This window comes from Choristoneura fumiferana, chromosome 2 (assembly GCF_025370935.1).
Source record: "Choristoneura fumiferana chromosome 2, NRCan_CFum_1, whole genome shotgun sequence".
In the NCBI taxonomy this organism is placed as follows: Eukaryota; Metazoa; Arthropoda; class Insecta; order Lepidoptera; family Tortricidae; genus Choristoneura; species Choristoneura fumiferana.
Window position 1 is genome coordinate 11977566 of NC_133473.1, and position 27174 is coordinate 12004739.

Genomic DNA, 27174 nt, shown 5'->3' on the forward strand with positions numbered 1-27174 from the left:
GTTATCGATATTGAATGAACATCCTTAAGCAAGGTGCCGTCGTCGTTGATTGATTGATTGTTATACTTATTATATTGTTCGCTCAAAAAATTGTACATTACAGTCATTTAGTTTTTTGTGTTCTGAAACATCTAGAGTATTTAACTTATTTTTGTAAGTTTTATAGTATTTCAATAGCTAGTCTTGGAAAAAGTGTCGTTTAAAGTTGTACTTGAAAATGATGTTTAAATGGCTTCTTCAAAAGACTGTACTTTCGCAAATCATATTGCCGGCCTATTCTTAAGTTTTTTAATTATTTATGGACACTTGATGCGCTCAGCTGACATAGATTACAATTGTTATGGCTCCTGGTAACAACGAGCGCCATCCAAGTCACACGGGCACGATACCCAAGACAAAAGCACGAAACAACTGCAATGTGCCTCAGGAGGCTGTGACCCCCACAAGGAGAGACATGGCTTCAAATCTAGTCACGGTAGGCTATAAATACATTTAAAAATATAAGTTGGATCTACCAAATTAAATTAATCAGTTTCCTACGGTGATGTTTGTTATTTTGTATTCTATCAAGTCAGATTCATTGTGCCTGGCTTCAGTATGGTGTTGTGGTGTGAAGTTACTACTGAGAGCACATGTACCCACAGCTTTTATTTTTAGACATTCAGGAGAAACATTATTATATTGGCTCACTACCAACTCGCATAGTGTGCCACTCATTCAGTACATGCTCCAGAGTTTTTTAATTATTTGTATTTTTTTAACAAGATTTCATACTTATAGCTATCTTAAAACTTTGTGTTTTATTTTTTGATGTCCATTATTCTTTATGGGTGGTTGTTTTTCAAAATTTCGTAAGCAAAAAGTGTGTCAAAGTATTGTTTTCTCTGAGATAAAAATAATTATGTTATTGAAAGTAAAATGAAATAGTAAAAAAAAACAATATGTTTATAAGTAGCAGATGTGAGCTGATAATATGATATGAGCAATAATTAACTTTCCTTTTTTTTAGACGTCCCTGGATTGGGTACCTGTTTCGGAATATAACACAAGAACTAATTATAACCAAACAAGAAAGCAGACAAATAATACATCTGACCAAGAGCTGACTGATTTAGGTAAGTTATATGTAAACTTCTAAGTAGTGATTGTGCCTTTAGTACAAATCTCTGTTTTGGTTTTTAAAAAACCCCGAGTGTCATGTTTCACTTGTCCCTTAAAACTAATTCTTAAATTTAAACATGTAATTAAGCATATCCATAAGTAATAAAACAACATTTACTTATAGTTAAAGATAAATGCAGTATCCAATATCTTAAATAGGTAATTCAGGTTTAAACAGAAACTATATTTGGGAACTATATTTTCTGTCACTTAAATTTAGATTTGTCATTAAACTGCAATACCCTAATTATTATATCTATTCCTAAGAAATAAATTGGTCATCAAATTAATCAAATCTGTCTCTAAGTATGTCATCAGATTAATGTAAACCTGTATCCTAAATTATAGTTTGATCATCAAAATTCGATCACCAAAATAATGGATCTGCCACCTAATAAATAGATCAGTTCCTTAATTCAATGCTTTACCTATTCTACTAAGGTAGGTCTGGTTAGGTACGACGACGAGCGAAGCGAGGAGGAGTGTTAGGTAGAACTGCGACCCTCAGTGCGCGAGCCTAGCGAGCGAAGCGAGCGTGCCGCGGCCGGCGAAGTGCCAGAACCAAACATTTTTTGCTAATACTTGTATGATGAAAATGAAATGTTTGTAGTAGTGGATGAAAGAAAGAAAGAAAGAAAAGTTTGTTTTGGCTCCAATAACTACTAAAACTAAGATGTTTGTATGTATTTAAGTATATATGTACGAGGGGCGTTTCAATATTTCTCGGTATAACAATGAAAACAAAAGAATGTGAAAGTAAGTTTATTTTTTATTTTTCAATATATTCCCCCCTTATGTTTACACTTATTAGATCGGTCTTTTTTTTTAAACCCTCATAAAAATATTTTTCGTCTTTGGTGTCAAAATGAACTGAACTGCTGCCTTCAGTGCTTCATCGTCAGAAAATCGTTTTCCTCAAAAATCTCTTTTGAGATTGGGAAACAAAAAAAGTTGCTAGGAGCTAAATTGGGACTATACGGTGGATGAGTAATAGTTTCGAACCCAGATTCAATAGCAGCGGCCCTGGCAATACGAGCAGTATGCACCGGGGCGTTGTCATGCAGCAGCAGAACTCCCTTGCTTAACTTTCCTCTCCTCTTCTCTTTGATTGCTTCCTTTAATTGGTGTAGAATGTTAGTGTAGTACTCCCTGGTAAGTGGTAATATTTACAGCCTTTAATTTAAAATCAATCAGCAATATTCCTTCACAATCCCAGAATATTGTGGCCATGACCTTACCAGCTGAAGGCATGACCTTGAACTTCTTGGGTTGAGGTGTTCCTTTAATGTTTAATTTACTGCATGGATTCTTGCTTACTCTCAGGATCATAATGATGAACCCAGGTTGACATCTCCGTCTCCGTTAACAATTCTTTGAAGTACCTCATCAGGATTTTTACCGCACATCTCAATAAAGTCAGAACAACAAGCTACACGCGTATCTTTCTGAAGCGGCGAAAGCCTTCGCGGCATCCATCTTGCACTTACTTTTGACATATTGAGGTGGTCATGTATAATACCATCACCATGCACAGTACCAATAGAAAGATTGGTCCTTTGTGCTATGGATTTCACCTTCACTCAACCATCTTCCAATATTATTTTCTCCACTTTGACATTTTCTGGTGAAGTTGCCTCGACAGGCCAACCAGCTCTAGGGTCGTCTTTGATGCTCTCCCTCCCCTGCTTAAATTCACTAGACCACTTCTGGATCGTAGATAAAGAAGGAGCAGACTCACGGTTTACAGAATCAATTTCTTCTTTTATGGTCTTTTGATTTTTCCCCTGTTTTGTCAAGAATTTTATTACGGCTCGGTGCTCTAATTTATTAAACATTGCAAAATCGTTCATAGTGAGTGATCACGTTTATTCCGCTGTTGCAGAGAAACAAAAGAAGTTACCAGTTTGAATTTTACTTTTTGAAACTGTCAATGAAAGATACTTAGCGGCCAGTATTAAAAAAATAACTAAAGATTTTTAAAATATATCAATACCAAGAATTTATTGAACGCCCCTCGTATGTATTGCTTAGTTTGGGGCTGAGTCAATTGGTGTAATTTGTGAGAAGATATTATTATTATTATTTCATTCATTGTATATCATTATTGTCAAATTTCAGTTCAATTATTTGATGATCAATATTATTTTTTAATTAAATTCTATTATTTTCTTATTAAGCCATTTCTATATTGTTTGGTGATTCAGTTTTAGTGACACATCTATTAATTTTGGAACCCAATATAATTATTTGATGATCAATATTATTTCCGAGTAATTTTTAAATAATATTTAGGTAATGTTTTAATATTATTTGGTGATTAAATTTAGATGACATTTTAGGAACAAATATTATCGAAAACGCATTTATTAGGTGATCAATAAAATCATACCCTTTATAAATTACTATCACATAAGGCTTTATACACTAAACTAATAAGTAAAAATAAAAATTTTGGTGATTTATTCAATAGTTACCTAAGTAATGCTAATATTCCCTGATTTGTAAAAAAAAATGTTTAATACACACATGTAATATGTTTAACATAATGTTAATTACTGCAGTTTATTTTTGTATTTATGTTTTGTATAATCATTTACAAAATAAAACTTAAACTATTTAATCCTAAGTGTGAAAATAACTAGATTTTTTTATGAAAATGAAAAATAACCTAGTGTTCTTGCATGATTTGTATATAATGTGCAATGCCATATTAATTCTACTAATAAAAACTAATATTATTTTAGACAATTCAGTATCATTTGAGAGTGGGTTTGGGAGGTTTGTTCCGGTGAGACCCCAGCCACGGGCTTTGCCCCTCAATGTGCAGAATCGCGAGAACCTAACAAACGACCAACATGACGACGTCGCCGGCTCCTCTATGACCGGACACACTTTACACCCTTACGCACATCAAATGCAAAATGGTAGCTTTTACATCATATAAAACAAATAAGGCCATCAGAAAACAAGTTGTCGAATTCCAAAGCACAATTAATTTTTTTACGCTTTATTCATTTACAATCTCTTTTAAATTGGAGAAAAACTTGGGTAAGCCATTTCTTTTCTGATGGCCGTAATTGGCTATAGTTTATATCGTTTATATTGTTTATGATTCCACAGTTGAAAGGAATAATCCTATGCAACCTGTATTGGTGGATTGAAAAAAAACCTGGTCAATATTACATGTAACATCGGATCTCTTTCCTTTCAGTTCAAATGTTGATTCATATAATATTTAGCATTATTCATTTTTTCCATAGGTTTAGTTCCTCACTCCAATCATGTCAATCATGCAGCTGCCGCTGTTATGATCGTCAACCCCACCACACCTAATGCATTGACAGCAAATATGTCCCAACCATTTAATGTAAGTGTAAATCAAGTCAGTATATTGTGCCATTTACATTGTATTTAAAATTACCATACCTTAAGTCCATACCCTTTACGTGTGGTATTAACCTGTATTGTGTGAGTGACATCTGTTCAACAACATGCTGTCCAATTAATTATATATTAATTCTGGTTTCCGATAAAATTAGTATTAAATTCAAAAGTAATAGATGTATTAGTTCATGCTAATAAACATGTGACTCGTATTTCAGGCACCAAATCAAAATAGAAAGAATTTGACGAATAATTTGAATCCCACTCGTAACAATTTTGACGGTAACCACACGAGTAATAACAACGCCACCGTACCAGTATCCAATTCTAGGTCAGGAACAAAGACTGTTAATCTTATAAACAACATGTATGATCAGGGGCAAGGCAGCCTGAACAATCTCAATGAGAATAATCATGTAAGTATTTGCGTTAAAGCCTTGCTGTAGCAAACAATCGCAATTGTAACAACAGTAGGTAAGTTTAACCATGTCTTTAGGTTCACAGAGAATCCGCTAGAGCTTTAGGTGAAGCAATAGTGGCGGCATGTCCTGACACTGCGGCGGTTGAACGGCGATTAGGACAAATACGGGAGTATATAAGGGTTACTTCATCACTTGTTGACACCATGCGCAATTCTGAAGATGAGGTAAGATAATTATTAGCTGATTGTAACTTAAAGCCTAATGTAAAGGTTAATTCGTCTTGGCTTCTGCCAGTGCTACAATATTAGAGCAGTAGATACAATATTGTTTACACTTAAAAGTAGTATACACATAAGCCAATTTATTTGATTAAATTTCTAATTTAGGCTTTTATTGAGCATACAAAAGAAGAATATGATGAACTGGTAGAGATGGTAATGAAATTAAAGGAGAGTGAGACAAAATTAGAGAAAGTGCTGACTGAGGAACCTGATAATGTTGAAGTGCCTGCTGAAGAAGCAGATAGCGGAGCTCAGGCGGCACCAGCAGATCCCGCAGGTGATGCCACAGGAATTGTTCCTGAGATGAATATCAGTGAAGATGAAACATGCTGTGAGAAAAGCATCATAGATACTGGTGTTTCATGTACAAAAAATCTTAAAAAAGTTACCAATTTAGAGAATGAACAGTTGAATAAGAGTTTACACTGTGCTAAGAACTCTCAGGAGGCCCTAGCAAACCAGGATGCGAGCGACGTTTGCGGCGCGACATCCGACTCCGCGCAGCCAATATTGGAGCTCATCTGCGACAAGCGTAAACCAGATGATAATAATACTTTGGAAATAATAGAAATCGAAAGCATTCCTTATGGAGACAACGAAAGTAAAACACACGATCGCCACTTAAACGAGGTGTTACGTAAAAATATTATCTCATGCGTAGAAAAAGTAGCGCTAATAGAGGAAATGAAAAATAAAAACTGTAATTCCAGTAACATTGAAGATCAGGTTTCTGACTGTTGATGTTTGCTGTAAAAGTGTGTTTACTCTGTCATGAATTGGAACAATCCATAGCATGTGTTGGATGTAAAAACTCAAACCAGAAAATAACCATCTCTATTACTATTCCTTTCATAATCACCAACAATCATTTGTAACTGTCAATCGTGTGAAAAATGTTTGCTTCCTAGCCTAGAGTCTAACGATTTTGAGTATTAGCTTAGTTTAGCCCTTCTAACAGAGCTTACCTAGTTTTTCTTGACACTGCCAGCTGTAACTGAGAGAAATGTTTATATTTGTAATGTTGTATTTTACTTTCAATGCTTTTTCGTTAATTTTCTGTAATTGTGTGTTGGCAGGAGATAGTCGTCCGGCCAGTGTCAGTGCAGAGTAATGGCTCGGCTTACAGTGAGAATGAGTTGTGGCAGAATGAGATAAAAAATAAAATGGAGTTGTCTCAACGCCGGTTAACTGCATTGAAACAGCAACAGAAAAGGTTGCTTAAATACCAGGTAACAACCGTCTGAGTTTGGGTTTGAACTCCTATTTTGCTTGTAGTATGTAGGTATCTACAAATCAACCTGAAATTGTGGTCATACATGTATACCTTAATTGTTGGTTTATAGGAGGAAGCAAAGCAACAATTGGAGGAAATGAATAGAGAAAGGCAATCACAGGAAGCACTCCCATCAACTTCTCTTGATAATTTTGGTGGCATGCAGGTACAAAACATTTTTGTCAGGACAATAAAAAATCAAATTTTTCTTCCCTAAAGAAGATTCCATCCAATTGTAAGTTCCAGTTACCACTTTGTTAAAGTAGCTTGTTTTTTCAGAGTCATCCAATGAACGGTAACTACAACCATCGAATGTACGCCGCGAATCAGATTGGTGTGGCGACTACTCTGCCACACTCCACGGAAGCTTTGCAAGCACCCAACACTTCTAGTAACGCGAACAGCGAGCACGGCCATTCCGCTCACTCCAACAGCCAGGACGATCGGTTCTCGCACCGTGATGCGAATATTGCTAGCAGTGAGGTAAACCATTTTTTTTAAATGGAGATAATTTGATAGTGTTTTTTTACGTCTATTAATATGGTCTAGCAATAGTGTCTAGTAATAGTTTTCGAAAAAAATATTTTATCGTTCGACGGGATGTCTTCCAGGTGGTCCCACATATTTTTTTATCGGAATCGGTTTCATAATGTTTTATTAATGTTCATGTTTTAAGCAATAGTTTTTAGCAATTATTTTTAATTTATACATTATAATACGTACCCGGTCATGCCTCCCCCATACTATATAGGCTTGCCGTAACTAAGCGGGCGATTATTTTTAACCACCATGTGACCTTTTGTCAGGAGGCGGGAGGTGGCGCCCGCGACAGTGACGCCGAGGAAGACGACGCGCTGCTCTCTGAGCGCGGGCGTATGCTGCAGGCTAAACTGCGAGAATTGCAGCTCAAGAAACAGCACATGGAGAATCTCGTAACTACTCTTCTTCTTACCTCTAGGATATTTGAATAGGATATAGAACTATGAGGTCACTTGTTAGTAGCCAGCTCAATTGACTACAATTTATTTCGAAACAACTAATATCTTATTTGACAGTTATAGTCAAAATACCACCAACGGGACTTATCACGCTAACACACACGAGTAATATTTACCTCGACGTTTCGGCAACATTACAGTGGCCGTGGTCACGAGTAGACTGAAGTGTGGGGTGTCAAGTCTGCCTAGCAGGGCGAGTCCTTCGAACTACCCGCACTTGATCACCAATAGTACCGACACACGTATCACGAACTACCCGCACTTGGTCATTTTTATTTGTCACCCCATCAAACCGACACACAACACTTACAACGTCCGCTCGTTCCTCAGAACATTCATCCTGACGCCGACACTTATTAATAACAGGATTCCATATCCATCGTCCCGGTTGAAATTCTTATGTTTTTTTTATTTCAACTGCTTCACGTACCTTCTTGAGTAGAATTGACGTTCCGTGGACAGAATTTTGGAATTGTGAAGCTCCAAACCACTGAACTCCTGACTCCAACAAATGCTCGGCTATGGTTGACTTATTTACCTGGCGATTTTTAGCAGCTGCAATATGTTCCTTGACCCTCTCAGCTATTGTTCTTTTCGTCTGTCCGATATAGGAACTACCACAACTACAAAGATAAAGATAAAAATATCAGTCGGTACAATCAGTCTACTCGTGAACACGGCCGGCCACTGTAATGTTGCCGTAACGTCGAGGTAAATATTACTCGTATGTGTTGGCGTGATAAGTCCCGTTGGTGGTATTTTGACTGGTATTTTGATTGAGTGAAAATCACGAAAGTTTAAGACGTTATAATTTTACAGTTCATGAGATTCCCCATTAACTGTAAAATTTAGAAACGCTTGAAACTTTTTATATCAATAGGAATAAACTTTCTAATTAACAGAAACAAATATCAGATTTTGAAGTAGCATCAATTAATTTAAAACAATTAAAGAGTTTTCCTTACCGCCAAATTACGACAGTCCGGTCGGTTACGGGTTGTTCCATATTCCAGAATAAAAAACATTACAAAAGAATTTATGTGTCTTTGACTAGATCGTTTGACAGGAACTCCATGCCTTTTCTGTCTTCACAACCATGTTTTTTTTTCAGAATTAAACAATAATTGTGTTATAATCTTACATGTCCAGGTATCAGAATTTCAAAAGCTCCAAATGGCGACACACCTTGGAAGCTCTAACAACACGTACTCCAGCTCCGGAGAAGACAGCGGGGATGAAGAACCTTCACTTAAGTGTAAATATATTTTTTTACATATTTGTTCTCTCAACGCTCCGTGCCAGCTAATTCCCTCTTTTTGCGTACTTTTTCGGCTGTTTTGCGTGTTTTTTCACTTGTTCGAATTAACTTTATCTTTAGCTGTTAGTCTGACACATCTGACATACGAGTATGATTTGAAAAGAAAATGTAAATAAATAATTTTCATTTTTTTATTCTACAAGCACAGGGGTGCCTTACTAATCACGCTATCACGTTCTCCATTCGTGTCAATGCCTTTGTGCGTGCATAAATTAATATAGTCTAAGATCCGTTTAAGAACGACATTCATCGAGCTGGTTAATGGATGAAACGTATTTTAAATTGAATTTAATATGTCAATAAATATATCTATTAACATGTTTATTCCTGCCTGCCCGAGAGTAGTGACGGGAAAAAAAAACAGCCTAACGTTTGCATATTCTATGGACTTCCTACTTTCGATTGGTATGGAATTTGTCTATTAATCTGTCATCTCCCAGGATAACAGGATCAAAGGAATTTGGGCACAAATTTGTGCCTCTGGGAGAGGACAGGTTAACCAAAACATTAAAAAAAATTTTGTTTAGTTATTTATTAATCTAATCCCAGACTGAAATGTTTTAGATAACCCATATGCTATATATTTATTAACCAGCTCGGTGACGGTCGTTCTTAAACGGATCTTCTACTAATATTTTCTGTGATATGCTAACTATATGTGTATTAAGTTTAAATGTATGTTACAGGCAACAAGTCAGGTGGGAATATCAAAAATGAGGATCCTTTTAAACTTATGGAAATCAAAGCAATTAAAACGGCCTTGCAAAAGACTAAAGGTAAGACCTAGGACTAAAAGTAAGACCTAATGACTCCCTGCAAAAAGTCCTTGCCTATCTGTAAGTCTATGATTAGGAAGGATCTATCACCTTGCGTATGAATGTTATAGTTAGCTTATTTATATGTTGTAATATATCTACCTATCTATCTGTTTAGATTTTTTGTGTATGTGTATTGTATGAATAGCTCGTTTTATGTATTCTTGATATTGCTCTTAATCTACTGTAAATTGCACCACCTGCTAAAATGAGCTTCTTTTGTGGTGATGCGAGTTTCGTTTCAACGTCATAGACGTCACGAACGGAACGAAACGAATGGCATGGTTTCACGTTTCACTCTTGCGACAAGTGGTGATTTTTATAACAACGCTACTTTGTTTGTGGTGATGCGATTTACGTTTCAACGTTATACACGTAACGAACGGAACGAATGGCATGGAATGGAGTAAAAATTATAGCCGCTTACCCTTGCCGCTGTAAGAGTTTGGTTGGCGCCTTACATGAATTTAAATATTATTTGTATTGCAGTATGGTAAGGTAAGGACGAATCTATATTTGTTTAATGCAGTCAGTCCTAAGCCTGAATAAAGTATTTGTATCAGTTACAGTTACAGAACTTAAAGTTTGAATTAGCCATCATGAAGTAATTGATATGTGCTAAATAACAATACAAATATTCTTTATTGATCAACAAAAGCAGTACAAAGACATTACAAAAATAAAAAAATTCAAAAATAACGTCATACATAGCTCAATAGCTTATTACTAATTACTTTAAATACTCAGTTACAGTGACAGTCACAAAACTCGTCACCGCACCGCGTACGTACAATGAAAGAAATTGGTTACTAAAATCACTGGTTTTAGTAACCAGTGACGTGATTCTTGTCACCAGTTTCGTTTCGTTTCCCTCAAATCACGTAACGACCCATGCCTAGGATGTCCCAATTTTTGCCAACATATAATAAATCGAAAACCATTTGAAGAAATAGGCTTTGTGAAGCGTTTTCAGAAATCAGATTCCAAAAATGTGATAAACTGAATTAAATAAACAAAATTTAAGTAATGACCCTCATTTGACCCCTGCAGTGTCTCGTCACAAAGGCAGTTATAACGCAGGTCTACACTCTTAAGCAAATTGACAGTTTGAAATGTTGCTATCCTGCTTATAATAGCAAAGAGTGACTAAGATAGAACTTTAATCACATGATGCGCACCTGGCTTTAAACAGTTGTCATTTATCGTAAAGTCCGAAATGTATACGAGTATTTCCAATGTATTTTTACAAATTAAATTATTAAATTACTACGTCACAAGTAAATACAAAATAATTTAAATATCAGATTTAAATAAAAATATCTATTTATTATCACACCATTAAACAAACATAGGAATAATCAAAATTAAAAGAAGAGAAATAAATAAAACTATTTGTCATGGCCATTTAGGACCCTAAGCCCTGCTTGAATTATTGTCAAATTGTTTATGCCACTGATTATGTTATGTACGACCTGGATTTTTCTAGGCAATCGAACGTGGCTGTCTCACTGTGACGTCATCCAGCGTATTTCGTAAAAAAATATAAAAAAATTAAATACTCATCCAAATTCAAAAACAATGAAAACGGTATCTTAAAATATCCTATTCTTTACAAAAATAAAATAAAAAGAATAGGTTATTTTTTTTTGGTGCATCCCAATTGTATATGACCTAGGCCAGGCGTTTTCAACCTTTTGGTTTTAACGGCAAACTTTTCGTTCATCAAAGTTTCACGGCACACCAGTAAAAATAGTCAAGTGCGAGTCGAACTGGCGCGTAGAGGGTTCCGTACAGTATACCCAAAATACGTATAACGTAACAGACAGCGGAGGCTTATTAATAGGGTCTCGTTGACACCTTAAGGTACGAATCGCAGACGCCACGCGCCAGTTGTTTCCGTACTGTTTTTTCATTAAAATAGCTATTCATGATTTCAATGCAGCATACACTTCGTGGCAATCGCGGCACACCGGTTGAAAACGTCACTTTTTTATATTACTCGATAAATTTATAAATATCTTATTACGTTATCGTATGGGATAAGTTCGCCTTTGTACATCTTATTATCCTGTGTTCTGTTATTTTCATGTGTTTTTATGTACAATAAAGAGTTTTACAATACAATACAATTACAATACGTTCCTGTAACTCTTATGACACAACGTTTTTCTTTTCAGATCTTATGCGTTCAGTCGAAAACTATGAATCTGATCATCTCTCTGGAGCACATGACGATTCGTTTCAGATGCCAAGTCATTCTAACGTACATGACAAGTAAGGACTTTTTATTTTTATTAATGAAAATCCTATTTAATAGATAGATATCTTATTTTCATTTTATAATTATCAAGCCCAGATTCCAATCATATATAAAAATATATTTTTACCACTTCTTTGTAGCAAATCCGAGGGCGGTGGTAGTATCGGCGGCTGGTCCAACGAAGGCAGCGTATGCCGCGTCCGCAACTCTCTGCCGCAGCGACACAAGTTCACCAACGAACAACATTCGCAACAGCACTTGCAACAGAGTCAGCAACACCTGCAGCAGTCGCAACAACACATGCAACAGCACTTGCAGCCTCACCCGCAACACTCACATCAACACTCGCAACAGCATCCGCAACACTCGCAACAGCATCCGCAACAACACTCGCAACAGCATGTACAGCATCATCCGCAGCAAATGAGTAAAGTTTCCTTCATAATCTTATAGATTTAAACGATTTCAGTTACTAATTTTTACATCTGTACTTACTCTGAACTATTGAACCGCTGTCCAGCCGAATGCCGAGGACCTGGGTTCGATTCCCAGCGCTGGTCTTATTTTTCTAGTTTTTCTGTGCATCTATATTTCAGTTTGTATTTTCCATATGGGTTTTACGAGATGACCGTAAAAGTAACAAAAATTTGGAGTTGAAATAAAAAATACAGAAAGATTCCAAAAAAACAATCATATTTTTAATTTATCAATGTTTTACTTTATTTTTTTAGGTCACGAGACGAATATAGCTTCGTTGCAAGAGCTAGCTCAAGAGCTCCGTATGGAGACTGAGAAGATCGTCGGTGAACGCGCGCGGATCAAGGATTTGATTTCTAATAAGGGTAAGTACCAACTTAACTGCTACATAGGTATCCACTAACCACCAAACAAAGTCTTATTTTTATTGGAATAAAATGACACTAGTTTACTTTGTTAACAGACGCTGGTAGTCCCTTTGCATTTTAAAGTTATTTCCTTTCGTCAATAAACTTAAACTTTAGTGCCATTGTAAGTTCGCGTAGTTTAACATGGTTTGTCTTGGTTTGCAACTTTGTCATTTTGTCCGTGCTCCAAAATAAAATGTTTTTTTTTTTTTTACTTTTCCGCTTTGGTTAATTTTGTATGACCAAACTGGTAAAACCCCTGTTATTAGCAGAATCGAGTCGTAAGCAGAAGAAGGTGAACGAGCAGCCCTCCAGTGGCAGCTGGGGCTGCGCTGGGCCCGCTGAGCGGCGACAGATGCAGCTGCGCGCGTTGCTTGCCGACAAACAACGCGAGCTCGACAAGCTGCTCAATAAGGAGGTATTGTCTTTGTAGTGACGATTTTTCTTTATTTCCTCGCATTAAAAATATTGGAGAAAAGCACTATACATGCCTCAGCGGAAATGGCAATTCGTGGATTCGTATTTATTGACGAACTCAGCTACGCTTCGTCTGTCAAAGTCTACTCATCCACGAATTGCTGTTACCCGGCCTCGACAGTAATGTACTATTTCTTCCTAGTGTCTGAATTTCCACTGCTAAACATAATTCAAGCCTCTATAAAGATCGGTCTTACGTGCGTTTTGCATCGTTCGATATCCAACCGCCGTAGATACATCTTGTACAGGGTCGCTTGACACTCTCGGTTTGTGATGTCGACTTGAGAAAACATACTTTTATTTAGGTTGACCTGTGTTAAATAATGTTATTCTTATTCAATTACAGAAAGTTTTATGCGCCAGCGCAGAAGCACAGAAAGTGGCCGCTGACTCGCGCACAGCCTCCGTTGTGAATCAGTCCTACAATAGGTAAGATGTTTCTCACTGTAAACTGTAAATGTATTCCTTTATATGATAATTTATTCTTAATTATTTAATGTATTTGCAGCGAACAAGAAGAGCCGGATTCCCGATCGGAGCAAATACTTCTAGACTCGCAAAACTCAAGAGATACTGACAACTTTAGGGTATGTAGAATAGATATGAATTCAATTTAATAGCGTAATATACGTTTTTGGTGTAGTGAATGGGCTATTTGTGTTCAGAGGCTAGCCAGTGATAAATATCCGTAACGCCTAATCGATCAACTGCCCGAAACAGTCCTAAGAGCTTGTTTGTCTGTTTTTTTTTTTGTTGTATCTACTAACTTCCACTTCGGCGAGCAAGCAGTTGAAGTCTTCTTCAGTGCTCTGGCACGCAGTATTTGTTTGTTTGCTACCATAAACTCATCTGAAATATGTGGGGCAAAACTTTAAGATATATGAGAGATGATGTCTCTACTTATCTTTGATATAATTTCATTGGCTAAAGGGTTGATTAACGGTTTCGTCACTCATTATACATTATTTATAGCATGTCGTCTACGTAGATGAATGTAGTTATTAAATAAATGGTCAGGCGTGTCCGCAGGGCGGCGATAGCGCGCTCGGTGCTCGTTCCGTCAATACCATCCCTTCGCAACTTGGCAGCGCCTACTGCAGCGACAGTGATAGGTAAATATTTTATGTACTTTACTTTAAGCGCATTATAGACTTCATAGGTAAAAAAAATTGTGGTAACCTGCTTCCTATAACACAAAAGTTACCACTGCTACAATTCTTCATAATAGTGACTTTTTGTATGAAAAGTTAATGTAGGATTCATCCGCAACATGCTTCGTCATGAAAACTAGCCTAAAACCCTTCCCACTGCATCGTACCCGGCTCAAACGTCCCCATAATACCAGAGCATTACCCAGTTGAATGGCAATGGAGACCTGTTGCACCAAATACGAGTCAGAGCGAGGCGCATCCCCTATCCCACAATCGATGGCCTAACTCTCTAAACAACTCACGAGCCTCTGAGCCCCAGGATCCAGCCGTCTCGACCGCAACCGGCACCGGCATTACCGGCCGGGTTATACAGGATTGTAGCACTTTCGGGAAACTTCGGCATATCTTGTCGTCAGACATCCCTCAGTGCCTAAAAACGAAAGTCTTCAACCAGTGCGTCCTGCCAGTTTTAACCTACGGAGCCGAAACGTGGACCTTGACTGCGGGGCTAATCCACAAATTCGGGGCCGCTCAGCGAGCTACGGAGAGAGCAATGCTAGGGGTTTCTTTGAAGGGTAAAATCCAGAAACACAATATTCTTCAAAAAACGAAAGTCAGCGACGTTGCTCAAAGAATTAGTTTGCTGAAGTGGCGTTGGGCTGGCCACGTCTGTCGCAGGACCGATGATCGGTGGAGTAGACGAGTCCTCGAATGGAGACCACCGACGGGAAAACGTAGTGTAGGGCGTCCTGAGGCACGGTGGACGGACGACCTTAAAAGGGTCGCTGGCGGCGGATGGATGCGTAGGGCTGAAGACAGAGTGTTGTCCTATGTCCAGCAGTTGACTACTGTAGGCTGATGATGATGATGGTGATGTTGCACTTTGTAACTTTAGCGGTCCAGGGCCCTGCTGGTCTGTCTTATAATCACTCAGGTCGTGGGTTCGAATCCGGGATGGCAACTCTGAGCTTTTCGGAATTTATGTACGAAATTACATTTCAAATTCACCATGAGCTTTATGGTGAAGGAAAACATTGTGAGGAAACCAGCACACCTGCGATAGTGTATGCGAAGTCCTCGATGTGCACTGGGCCCGCATTTGAACTACGCCCCAAGCCCTCTCATTCTGAGAGGAAGCCTGTGCGGCGAATATAGACAGATGATGATGATGACTACTAATACGAACGATAAAAAATCAATAAAGTTTTTTTTTACAATACATTTAGTGCCTTTTTGCCATCAGTAGTCTTCGGATATATTTAGTAGAGATGTGCCGACTAGTCGCGACTAGTTATCTTTCGTAGTCGGCGACTAGTCGGCTCGGCAAAAAGCGCCGACTATCCGGGTACGAATATTTACGTGTAGGTATAGGTACACAGAGGGAGCTATTAATTTTATTTTGTCATTAGTTATACCTACTCGACTTTTCATGGTCTAATTGACCTCGTCTCCCGGTCCGCGGACGCCATTCGTGAAACCCTATCGGCCATCAGTTCTGCGAGCTATGTGCTCTGCCCACTGCCACTTCAGTTTCGCAATTCTTCGGGCTATGTCGGTAACCTTAGTTTTACTGCGGATATCATCATTTCGGATTCTATCCCGCAGAGAAACCCCGTGCATAGCCCTCTGAGTGACTTTGAGCTTCCTCATGAGGATCGTTAGCGACCACGTCTCAATCCGTAAGTCATCACGGCAACACACATTGGTCAAAGACTTTTGACTTCAAACACTGCGATAATTTGGAAGAAAAGACACTGCGAAGCTTTCCGAACGCTGCCCAGCCGACTTCAATATACCGGTAGTCAACTTGGCAACTGCAGCACAGCCCAAGTCTCGATCGAATCGAAGGCTTTCTCTAGTTTACAAATGTCATACTCTTCGGTCTTCTGTATAACCTGCCGCAACGCATGTATGTGGTCTACGGTTTATAGCCTTTTCGGATGCCGGACATGTAGCTCTTTCACTTTAATGAACGGCTTTAATAGATACAAAAACAAAAATCTAGAAATAAAATAATACACATCCGAGAACAGGCGTCGGTTGCGATTTGCGCCCAAATCAGCTTTTCACGAAATTGTGATCGGCTTTACAATTAGTCGGCTTTTTGCCTAGTCGGCTAGTAGTCTTCGGATATATTTAGCTGTGTGTGTTATTTTTATTTATTACTAGCTTTTGCCCGCGGCTTCGCCCGCGTGGAGTTCGGTTATCGCGCCCTGTTCCCTCGGGAACTGTCCATTTTTCCGGGATAAAAAGTAGCTTATGTCAATCTGGTCCATAAACTATCTCTATGCCAAAAATCACTTCGATCCATCACTCCATTTCGACGTGAAAGAGGGACAAACATACAAACACACACAATTTCGCATTTATAATATTAGTATGGATTCAATTCGACTCTAGTTTCGAGACTTATAAGTACCTAATTGTATATTAAAGATTTGACTAAGTATTTCATTTTATTATTGTTGCATGACAGCGCATCCAGAACAAAATCTAACCAAAGGAGTCGCGCCCGACGGAGGCAACCTCAGGACCGGTTATCCGAAGATAACAACGTAAGATATCACTTATTTTATTAGATTAAAGTAATTGTGTGTATCATAACGTCATAAGTTCAATTGAAATCATCAGTGTCATTCCAAGACTGACCGAAGTACTTTGACCCAATAAAGGGTAACTTAGGGCCATATGAAAATCACCATAAAAACACTAAAGCGTGATCGGTCAGTGCAAGTGCGGTCCAAATGCTATGGCAATGTGTCATAATTTCAATGCAATAATACAAACTGGAATAATATAATCTCAATGGCCAAAGTTACTCCTTATCTTACGTTAATAAATAACGACATTATTTCTTTTCAGGTACCACAAACAAATTCTAGCCACTCAATGAGGCACGAACCAAGAGTCGAGCCATCAAATGTTAATATGGTTCCGCCAATTTCACAAAATAGTGAGTACAATTTTCCAACATAGAATCACTTATTTATTATTATTTGAGCAACTGTTTATAATTCTCACTTGTTACAGTTGAAAATCCTATCAACATGCCATATCCACATCTACCACCGCCATACTGGAATAATAATAAAATTAATCAGGTAAATAAGACTTAAACTCTAACTTGTAACCCACAAAAGTCCCCAACAATCCACCAACCGACTTCAAATAAGGAGGAGATTCTGTTTCATTGGTTTTTTGGTGTGTTACTTCAGAACTTTTTTCTATGTGATCCGATTTGGATGATTATTTTTTTATTTGAAATCTGGTGCTTCTCATGTAGATTTGATCAAAATCTACTAGAAAACAGAAGTTTTTGAATTATCCATAATAAAATAATGCAAGCAGTTGAGATTAAGCTATTGTAACTTAGATTAGTTATAATGAATAGCGGTAAGAAAATTATAATAAAAAATTTAACCAATTCCAAAACATTATGATTATATTTTTCTACGAGATTGAAGTCAAGAGTGAATCAGCACAAGACAGCAGAAGTGATAGATGCCCAATAAATAGTATACAGGCCCAGCCCAGCTCTACTGGCTCGTGCTGAGACACTGCCTTCACTGTTAGAAAATTTTCATCGTTTTTTGGAGTCGCTTAAATTTTTTGTTATAATTTTATACGACGTTTTTATTCGGAAAAGTAATCTTAAGTGTTTTTTTTTATTATTGTAAATACGTTTTCTTAAGTACATATTTTTTCAAAGTTCGGTAGTTAATTCTTTAGTGATATTACAAAAAAAAACCGGCCAAGAGCGTGTCGGACACGTCCGAAATATGGATCCGTAGCCATTACAAAAAAATTAAGTAATATTTTTCTAAGGATTTCGTATTTTGTACGGAATATTCCAAGTTTAGGTATATTTTATACTTTAGGCTGCTATTTACTCTTAAACTACTTAATTCTCAAGAAAACTTAACCGTTATAGTTTTCCTTGTAAGTTTGATATACTTACTTCCATCCTGAATTTTTACAAATGTTTCCACCCACCGGCTTAGATTTTAGAGGGGGGGACGCTCGATTTTAATGAAAATTTGCACTTCAAAGTTGAATATTTTGCAAACAAATCACTGAATTGGAAAATCGTTTTAGCAACCCCTAATGGTTTTAAAAGACCTAACCAACGATGCCCCACACTACAAGATTAGATGAGAAAAAAAAATACTTTACTTTACGTCTATGGGAGGTACTGTAAAGAAAAAAAAAATTTTTTTTATTATACCATTTTGTTGGCATAGTTTACATATATATTCGTGCAAAATTACAGCTTTCTAGCATTGATAGTCCCAGAGCAAAGCCGCGGACGGACAGACAAACAGACAGACATGGCGAAACTATAAGGGTTCCGTTTTTGCCATTTTGGCTACGGAATCCTAAAAATAGGGCTGTATTAGATTTTCATTGCCATCTCTGAGAAAAAGCAATGTTTCAGGATATGCGCACGAACCAGTTCACACAGAACAGCCATTCGCAGACCATGGAGCGGTTGTTGGGGACGCCGCAAATGGCTTTTCCTCCATCCATGCCCATGAACATGATGATGCCATACGGTTAGTCTATGTACTTGCATATCTTTTCATTGTTGATAGTAAAGAATTTGTTACATTTAGGTTAGGTGGGAGCAAATGGAGACATTTTTGGTTTTGAGTTCTTTTTGGTCTTTACTTCTACTGAAAGAAAGAAAGATTTATTTTGGCTCCATAAGTACCACCACCTTACAATAATAAAATAGATAAGACTAAAACTAGCACTAAAACTAAGTTACTTGGTGACACGGCAGGATACCAAAAAGGGTCTCCACTCAGCATGTGTTGCCGCACATTATGTGCAGTAACGCTGGTTTTCTGTGGAGTCCAAACTGCTGGTTAGGGTCCGAGGGTCCCCTGAGTGGGAGGCCCCGAGACACGGCACCGCCTAGCTCTCGATAGCTACGACACTGACTGGTTATAATAATGGTTATGATATTGTCAGGCATGGTTGGCGGGTGCAGTTGTGGCTGCGGTTTCTGGGGCGCGTGGTGCTGGCAGCAGCTGGCGATGCAACAGCGAGAGATACACCAGCTCCGGGACCAGCTCACTCACGTAAGACTTATTTAATAACTAGAGGCTTTGCACGCTTAAATTATTCGATCTGGTAGTTATAATTGAAATTTCGGGATTTTACAAAATTCTCCTGGGAATTCCCAAAATTTAGATCGTGGTGTTCATTGAGGTAATGTCACAGAATATATAATAGTACTAACGTACAGAATGGCCACGCTCCGCCCCGCACCGGTTCGAGTTACCCCACCCCTCAAGCGCACATTGCAGGAAAACCGCAGGATAGCAGTCGGGTGCGCAACTCAATGTATGTCGGCCGCACGGCACTAAGTTCGGGAGCAATCATTTTGCGAAATCGTAACGGTACCCTACCTACTTCCTTTTTCTAAATAAATAGTGATTTCTGAAATTAACGCGATTAATACATGAAATAACTACCTACCGAATGATTGTTTTATGTTTGTAGACGTAAGTGTATATCTATTGTAATTGAAAATAATAATGCTTAAAAAACGCAACCAGACACATTTTAAGCAGGTTTAAATAAATCGAGGATATTCTGGCAGAACCGGATAAGTGCACAATATTTATTTTTATACGGTTTTGCTAGATAAATAAAGCAGAAAACATTGAGTATGCCTATGTATGTAACTTTAAAAAAAATGCACTTATTCTGTTTTGTCAGAAATCCCTCAAAATAGATAAGATTACATCGTTAGATTACATTTATTTGCACATATCTAAGCCATACCTACATTATGAGTACCTTTAAATGTTATTGGTAGCACTTATAGTACTATACGGTTTTGCAATAGTCAGCCCTGTGCAGCTTACGCACACATCGACGCGTGTACAGACATCGTCGTGCCTATGTAGATTCAAGAACGCGTATTTTGTACGGCGTGGCCGCCCTGTGATAATGTTAAGAACAACTGTCCAAAATTTAATTACTCTAAACCCAGCGGTTGAAATTTCAAGATTGTATCCCTATCCCGGGGGAATATCGGGATAAAAAGTAAATTGTGTGTTATTCCCGACATTCAGCTACCTAGGTACATACCAAATTTCATGACTCTAAGCCCAGTGGTAGTTATTTCGAGATTTTATCCATATCCCGTGTGAATATTGGGATAAAAACTGGCCTATGTGTTCCAGATGTCCAGCTACCAAATTTCATGATTCTAAACCCAGCAGTTATTATTTCGAGATTTTATCCCTATTCCCGTTAGTAAATAAATGTCTTCTTTCTTTCTATCCCGTGGGAATATAGAGATAAAAAGAAGCCTATGTATTATTCCAGACGTTAGCTATCTACGTACCCAATTTCATCCAAATGCGTCCAGCCGACCTTGATGTATCGGCTCACAGCACTGATTTAAAACAATATAAAAAGTCGGCCAAGTGAGAGTGCGAGCGACTCGTGCATGAAGGGTTTCGCACCTCCGTACAATGTTTTAAAAACCACTAGTTCAGTACTTTTTGCCCCTGGTTACCAAAGTAGGTAGTCGTCAAGACGAATCAAATGAGACCAAAATCGATGCGGTCGTGTCGTTTTATTACAGAGTTCCTATGGCCAACATCTAACTTCATCATCAGATCAGCTCTACGTCATAATAATATTGCATTGTCATCGGATTTTTACATGCATGCAAAATTTTAGCTCAATTTGTTGAAGATATCCACTTCAAATTTAAGTTGAAATGTTAATTCCACCCGAACAAACATAACTAGTTACAATTACATTACAAGTTAATAAAAACATATCACCAAAATGTAAGCACTAGGTGCATGTATTTTGAATAAAGAACGATTTAAATTCTCATCCTCGTTGGCTGTCGCCCTGTCGGAGGCTGAATAGACTCTAGCAATGCCCGCGGCAGGAAAAAAAATAGCTGTCGGCTTGGTTCATTTGCGGGAAATTCAGCGGACTTCGTATGTTGTGTAATTAAATAATAAGAAGCTCGACTAGTGTCAATAAATTTTAAACTGTATTATAAACCTTGTAAATAGTGTTAAATACTTAGTATGATTTTTTAAGTGTAAAAAACAATAGGTAAACATAGTGATTATACGGTGTGGATTTGGCGAGCGCTTTATCAAAGTTGGCTTCATTGAGGTTTGTGGTTCATAAATTGCTTTATTAATTTTGCACAAAAACGAATAAACCACACAATCAGACAGTCATTATATTATATTATCGAAGCTTTTATAAAATTGCAAACTTAAAAGGTAAATATTCAAACGAAATAGCTAGTCGTTGCTAGGCGACTCGGTCGAAAAACGCTGTTAAAAACACGTTTCTTGTATTACGACCCGCTTTAATTTGTAACTACTTTATTTTTAGTATTTGTTGTTATAGCGGCCACAGTAATACATAATCTGTGAAAATTTCAAGTGTAACTTTTATGGCTTAAGAGATAGAGCCCTGTGACAGACGGACAGACAGACAGGCGGACAGACAGACAGACAGCGAAGTCTCAGTAATAGGGTCCCGTTGGCACCCTTTGGGTACGGAACCCCAGCACGGAACTTGTTCTCGGTCGGGCAGTGCTTAAGCGGTTGAGTTTCGGCGTAGAAAGTAAGACAAGCGGTGAAATCACTGGTACATGAGGTATTCTATCTTAGTCCTCTAAACTGGCAACGCATTTTCATATCGTTCCATATGCGGAAGATATTGCGCGGAAAAACAAGAGATCTAAAGATTTGATAGGTAGATTCAAGCGTTAGTTCTGTTAATAAACTTCGTCATTTTATCCTGCTCCTTCGCTGCCACAAGCACAACAGGGGGTAATGAAGGACTGAGGTAAAAGGATGTAGTTAGTTTAGAGGTTTATTTATAATAAAAAAAATGCTATTTTACAGCTTGAAGAACGTTGGCGGGCGGAGACAGCTTCCCATACGTTGAACAACCAAGTGCCTCCCGGGAACCGGGCAAACAACTACTGGGATAACTTCCGAAGGTAACATTATTTTAGTTACTCAATCGATTTAAAATTTAGCATATCTAACGTATCTATTTATAGTTATAAAAGCTTATACTTATTAATTTTTCTAGTTTTATAAACTTTTTTTTAAGGAAATTTGTGATAATTATTTTTCTCTTTTCAGATACTAGCTATGATACATAACAAACGTTACGTAGCATAACTATACCTAATTTATATCGAAATGTAGTCATAATGTAATATTGTTTTGTTTTCATCAATAAAGGGTGAGAATTGTGTTCAATTATGTAACCCTTATTGGATTTTGTTTGGCTAAAGCTTCAGTAACATCTAAGCTTATGTATTTATTTATGTGATTAATTAGCGTACCTTTTTATAGGTTTCGCAGTTCTACAACCGACTTCAAAAAAATATTAATTTCTCGATTCGGTTGTAGGTATTCAACATTTTATTTTGTTCCCATTTAAATTTGATAAAAAATACCACCTCTAAGGAAGTTCTTTGAAGTCTGTTTTATTTTATTAAAATTGTTTAAAATCCTAAAAGCATCGTTTGCGAGTGCATTTCCGAAGCTAGTGTTTTGTATTTTTTTTAAGAGCGCATGGTTTTTTACATAATGCTCTCGAGATTCCGTGGCGACCTCGCCTACTAACCGCCTTGTCGTTTATCGAGCGTTCGTTTGCTAACACGAGAGCGCATCGCCGCTCAGTTCTCATCAGCTCTTCTATTGTTTGCAGTTACTCCCGGCAGAATTTGCTATCTGCGAACAGCAAAACGAACGCGGACGGGCACCTGTTGCCGGGCGGCGCGCCGCCGCACCCGCTGGCGTCCCGCTCGCACAACGCGCTGCGGCGCGCGCCGCCGCCGCCCAAGCGGAACACCGAGCCCGCGCCCCCGCGCCGCACGCCCCCAGCCCGCGCCGCAACCTCTACGAGCGCTCGCTGTCCTTCTCCTCCGCGCCCGACGTGCTCAACGTCAACGTGGACTCGCCCGCGCCGCCCGACGACCCCCCCGCCGCCGCCGCCGCCGCGCCCGCCCCCGCCCCCGCCGCCGCCGCCTCCAACCTCAACCTGCACCGGCCCGACGCCGCCTTCCGCAACCTGAACATCGCCGACCCGATCCCGGAGATCATCCAGGCGCACTCCAACAACCTCAACACGCCGGCCGACACCAAGAGGAAGTCCTCCTCCAAGCTGCCCGCCAAGAACTCTACCAACCGGCGCAACCTCGCGCTCGACTACGCCCAATCTAACATCAACATCGCCGGGCCCTCGCACGCGCAGAATCCCAACCTAGCGTCCACCGGCCGCGACGTGAGGGACAAGGCCGCCTCGAAACTCTTCGACCTTTTGCGGGAGAATGTCTATTCGGAGGTCACCGCCCTTATCGGCGTAAACGAATCTCATCCGGATTTTCTCATTCAGCTGTTCAAGGAGCTGCAGTTGATCAGCTCCGACCCTCTGCGTCAGAGAGTTTTACAATCTATTCGGAACGTCCTATCTCAGTACGGCGCCATGTTGGACGGTCAGACGAACGACTTGCCGCAGGACGAACGGCTGGATGCCGCCGTGACGACGACCTCCGACGCGGGTGAGCACGAGCCGACGCTCCCCGCGCCGAGCGCGTGCTCCAGCTCGATGCAGTACGAGAACGGCATTGTTCGCTTTTTATACCTAAAAAGCGACGAGATATGCACCCCTGAACTTTTAGAAGCTCTAGCCGCGCAGGTCACGAATGGTGGTCTGGACGGCAGGCCGATCCAGATTTCCAAAAAGAGGCTCCTCGATTTCCTATCGAAATACGAAGGTATGCGAGTCTGCAACGTGTCGAACGACATAATCGAGAGCTTGCCGCTGGTCGTGTCGGGCGTGAGCGACGGCGACGAGTCGGCGCAGCTGGCCGGCGAGCTGGCGGAGTCGTCCATGCTGCAGGACGTGGCCGGCGCGCTGAACCTGTTCAGCGCGAGCGACCCGCAGCTGCACCCGCTGAACGCGTGCCCCTACGACATGTGGCGTGTGGACGTTGACGGCGCCGACCGTGACGACGGCGGCAGCCCGCGCTCCAGCCGGGAGGGCAAGGTCGATCTGATCAACTGCTCGGAGATGCTCAACGGCGACCTGGCCGAGGCGGACCAGACGTGCCGCGCGGAGCCGCGCGACGACCGCGCCGCCGACGCGCTGCCGGACGTCGTCGACACCGAGGAGGCTACTCCCACAGAGGTAATACAACAGGTGCTATACTGTAGGTGCCTCCCTTTAATCAATTGTGCTAGCAGAAGTGACTGAGCTGCACGGTATCAGACTATACTACTTTTTAACCTTACTATGGTTTATTTGTGAAACCTAGATACTAAAATGACAGTCTGAAATGTCAAACGTAAAAATAATGTGGCCAGCATAAAACGAACAGTCCTGCTCTATGATTTCGGTTTCCGATATATAAATAATCGATAAAACGTATATTTTATGATAACAAAAAAAACATTAGTTTAATTTCAATTTCATTAAATTCAATATTCTACTTTCCATTTTGAAAATATAAATGCACTTTTACGATAGTGATAAAATCAATAAAAAATACAGTGTTCATCACTTAGTGCCAACGTAAAAAAACATAACAGAGGGGCTACTACAAAACTGGAAAAACAAAGTTCGTATCGCACCGTCCCTTTCACTCTCGTATCAAATGAGATAAGCGTCAGAGTGAGTCGGCAACATACGAAGTTCGAGTTTTGCATTTCGTAGTACAGGGCCAGATGTCACACAACGTCGTTCATGTTTTTTGTATTCGACATTCGTTACTTTACTCGTATTGTGATCGGATGTGTTCAGTGCATTTTCTCGTGTTATGGTAATGTGTGTTTTTATGGTAAGCATTGAGGCGGATCGTACTTAGAATGAAATTGTAACTTCAATATCAACATCTATAAAAAGTAGAAATATCTCCAAAACGGTCACTTTTTATTTAGACCCATTATACCTTTTCTAGAATGTCCTAAGTGCCCTACATGTTAGTACGTCTCGGATCCGTTCATATCTTAATATTTTATACATGTAACATAGGTACTACAAATTCTTTCGGTGATAACCGGTTGTGGCACATCACTATTTATGAGACGCAAAAAACAGGTAACACATGAAAAGTCATTTTAGTATCTCGGATTAAGAAACAGACCATAATACTGTAGTTATGTTGCATTGAGTAAACACAGAAAATTATTCTTGCCAAAACAATGTGTCAATTCAGAATGACCGTAATTTGAAAAGCGAATTCAAAAAAATGCAGACATGTTTGATCGTTCCCTCTCGCTACTTCAGGTTGCTATAGACATAAGCGAGCCGGCATATACCTCTCGTATGCTACATAAAAAAAACTGCGTTCTAGTCTCGTTTGTCCCAAGTAAAAGCAATTTTACAAATAAAAAAATTATTAGAAAAAGATTGCTTTAAGTTTGGTGCAGAGATAAATTGGCCCCGCCGGGCGATAAAATCGAATAGATGTATGGGGAAAAAGCCACTGCTTTGCACACTAGGCCGGATAAGCCTAAGATCAAGTACAGTAATCGCTTAGTCGGTTTTGTTGATAAAAAAATACTGCCGAACCCACAGGGCCAACCCGCAGGTGTATACCAAGCCATACTGCCATTCTTATCTGTCGTTTTTTAGTTAATTCCGGTTTTTCCCCACTTCGTTTAAATACGCAGTTGCTAAAATTATCATTTGCATTTTAATTATAATAGGTAAGCTGTAACGCTGTTTTGGAGGACCCATTATTTATACCATTTTGGTAGATTTTTTCAACATGTTTATTCAATGTGGTGTTGGGCTAGAAGCGATTACGCAGTCGTTAGAACTACATTTTTTTAAAGGCCTCCCAATAAAATTACTATTTAACATTATTTCTATAACACACTTATAATTTGGTTTGTTCTAGCACTACGTATAGGTTTACTGTCGTGTGCTTTTTATACCAATCGCTTTCTCACGTGTGTATTCATTGATATATTAAAACTGTAATCGTGAAGAAGTATAATAAACTTGATACATGAAACTGCATTTTCACTTCTTAATATTTTATCAAGATTGCATGTTGAACTTTACTCAATATAATTTGAGTATGTCTTGGAATCTACGGGGATTAGTTTTCTTATTGAGAAAATGGAAACTATGAATTTCTTTTAAACTGTATATTTACAAAAATCAGGTACATAATAATATCACAGTTACAGTACAAGGAATATAAATCTGATACAAAGACTATATTACATTCAGTTTCGAATTGTTATATGAAAAGTAAATCTGTACGTCAAGTAAAGTACGTAACAGTGTGATCTATTTACATTAAAGGCTGAAGCAGAATGGCTCGGGCTTGATCGCGTGCCAACAAGGCTGCATATGGGAGAATCATCTGAAAGACAGAAAGGTGAAGTTAATATTATGTAAAAGCGGAGCAAACACCCAAACCTCAAACTTATGTTTGCTTCCAGTTTGAGTGACCCTGAAACTAAAAATCACAAGATTAGATCTTCACACTGCATCTGAAACAGAAAAATGAAATAAATGGAAATTAATATTATTTCTTCTTTTTCAGATTAAATCTCGAGCTTCCAGTTGAAATTCCGAATCTGTATGTTTCATTTTTACCGCGTTCCATGTTATATTTTATTCTATCCTCATGATTGGTTTTTGTTTTAGAGTATGTAAGAAATTTGAATTCAAAAGTATTTAATGGTTAGATCAATAAAGTAAAATATTATTTAAGAA

General features: G+C 38.8%; 1 protein-coding gene across 1 annotated transcript; it reads left to right on the top strand.

Annotated features, from left to right (window-relative positions):
- The first annotated feature begins 26 nt into the window (after positions 1-26).
- Positions 27-27174, top strand: LOC141443671 (uncharacterized). The gene is given in 30 exon segments (XM_074109015.1): positions 27-475; positions 1010-1115; positions 3906-4085; positions 4422-4528; positions 4764-4961; positions 5042-5191; positions 5354-5974; positions 6325-6477; positions 6592-6687; positions 6801-7004; positions 7328-7453; positions 8669-8774; positions 9524-9613; positions 11830-11926; positions 12053-12339; positions 12644-12754; positions 13069-13214; positions 13620-13702; positions 13782-13860; positions 14303-14385; positions 16901-16979; positions 17287-17377; positions 17455-17525; positions 18860-18977; positions 19399-19508; positions 22329-22426; positions 23149-23321; positions 23324-24630; positions 26758-26833; positions 27002-27174. Coding segments are annotated over 30 exon segments (5286 nt in total). The 5' UTR covers positions 27-340; the 3' UTR covers positions 27007-27174.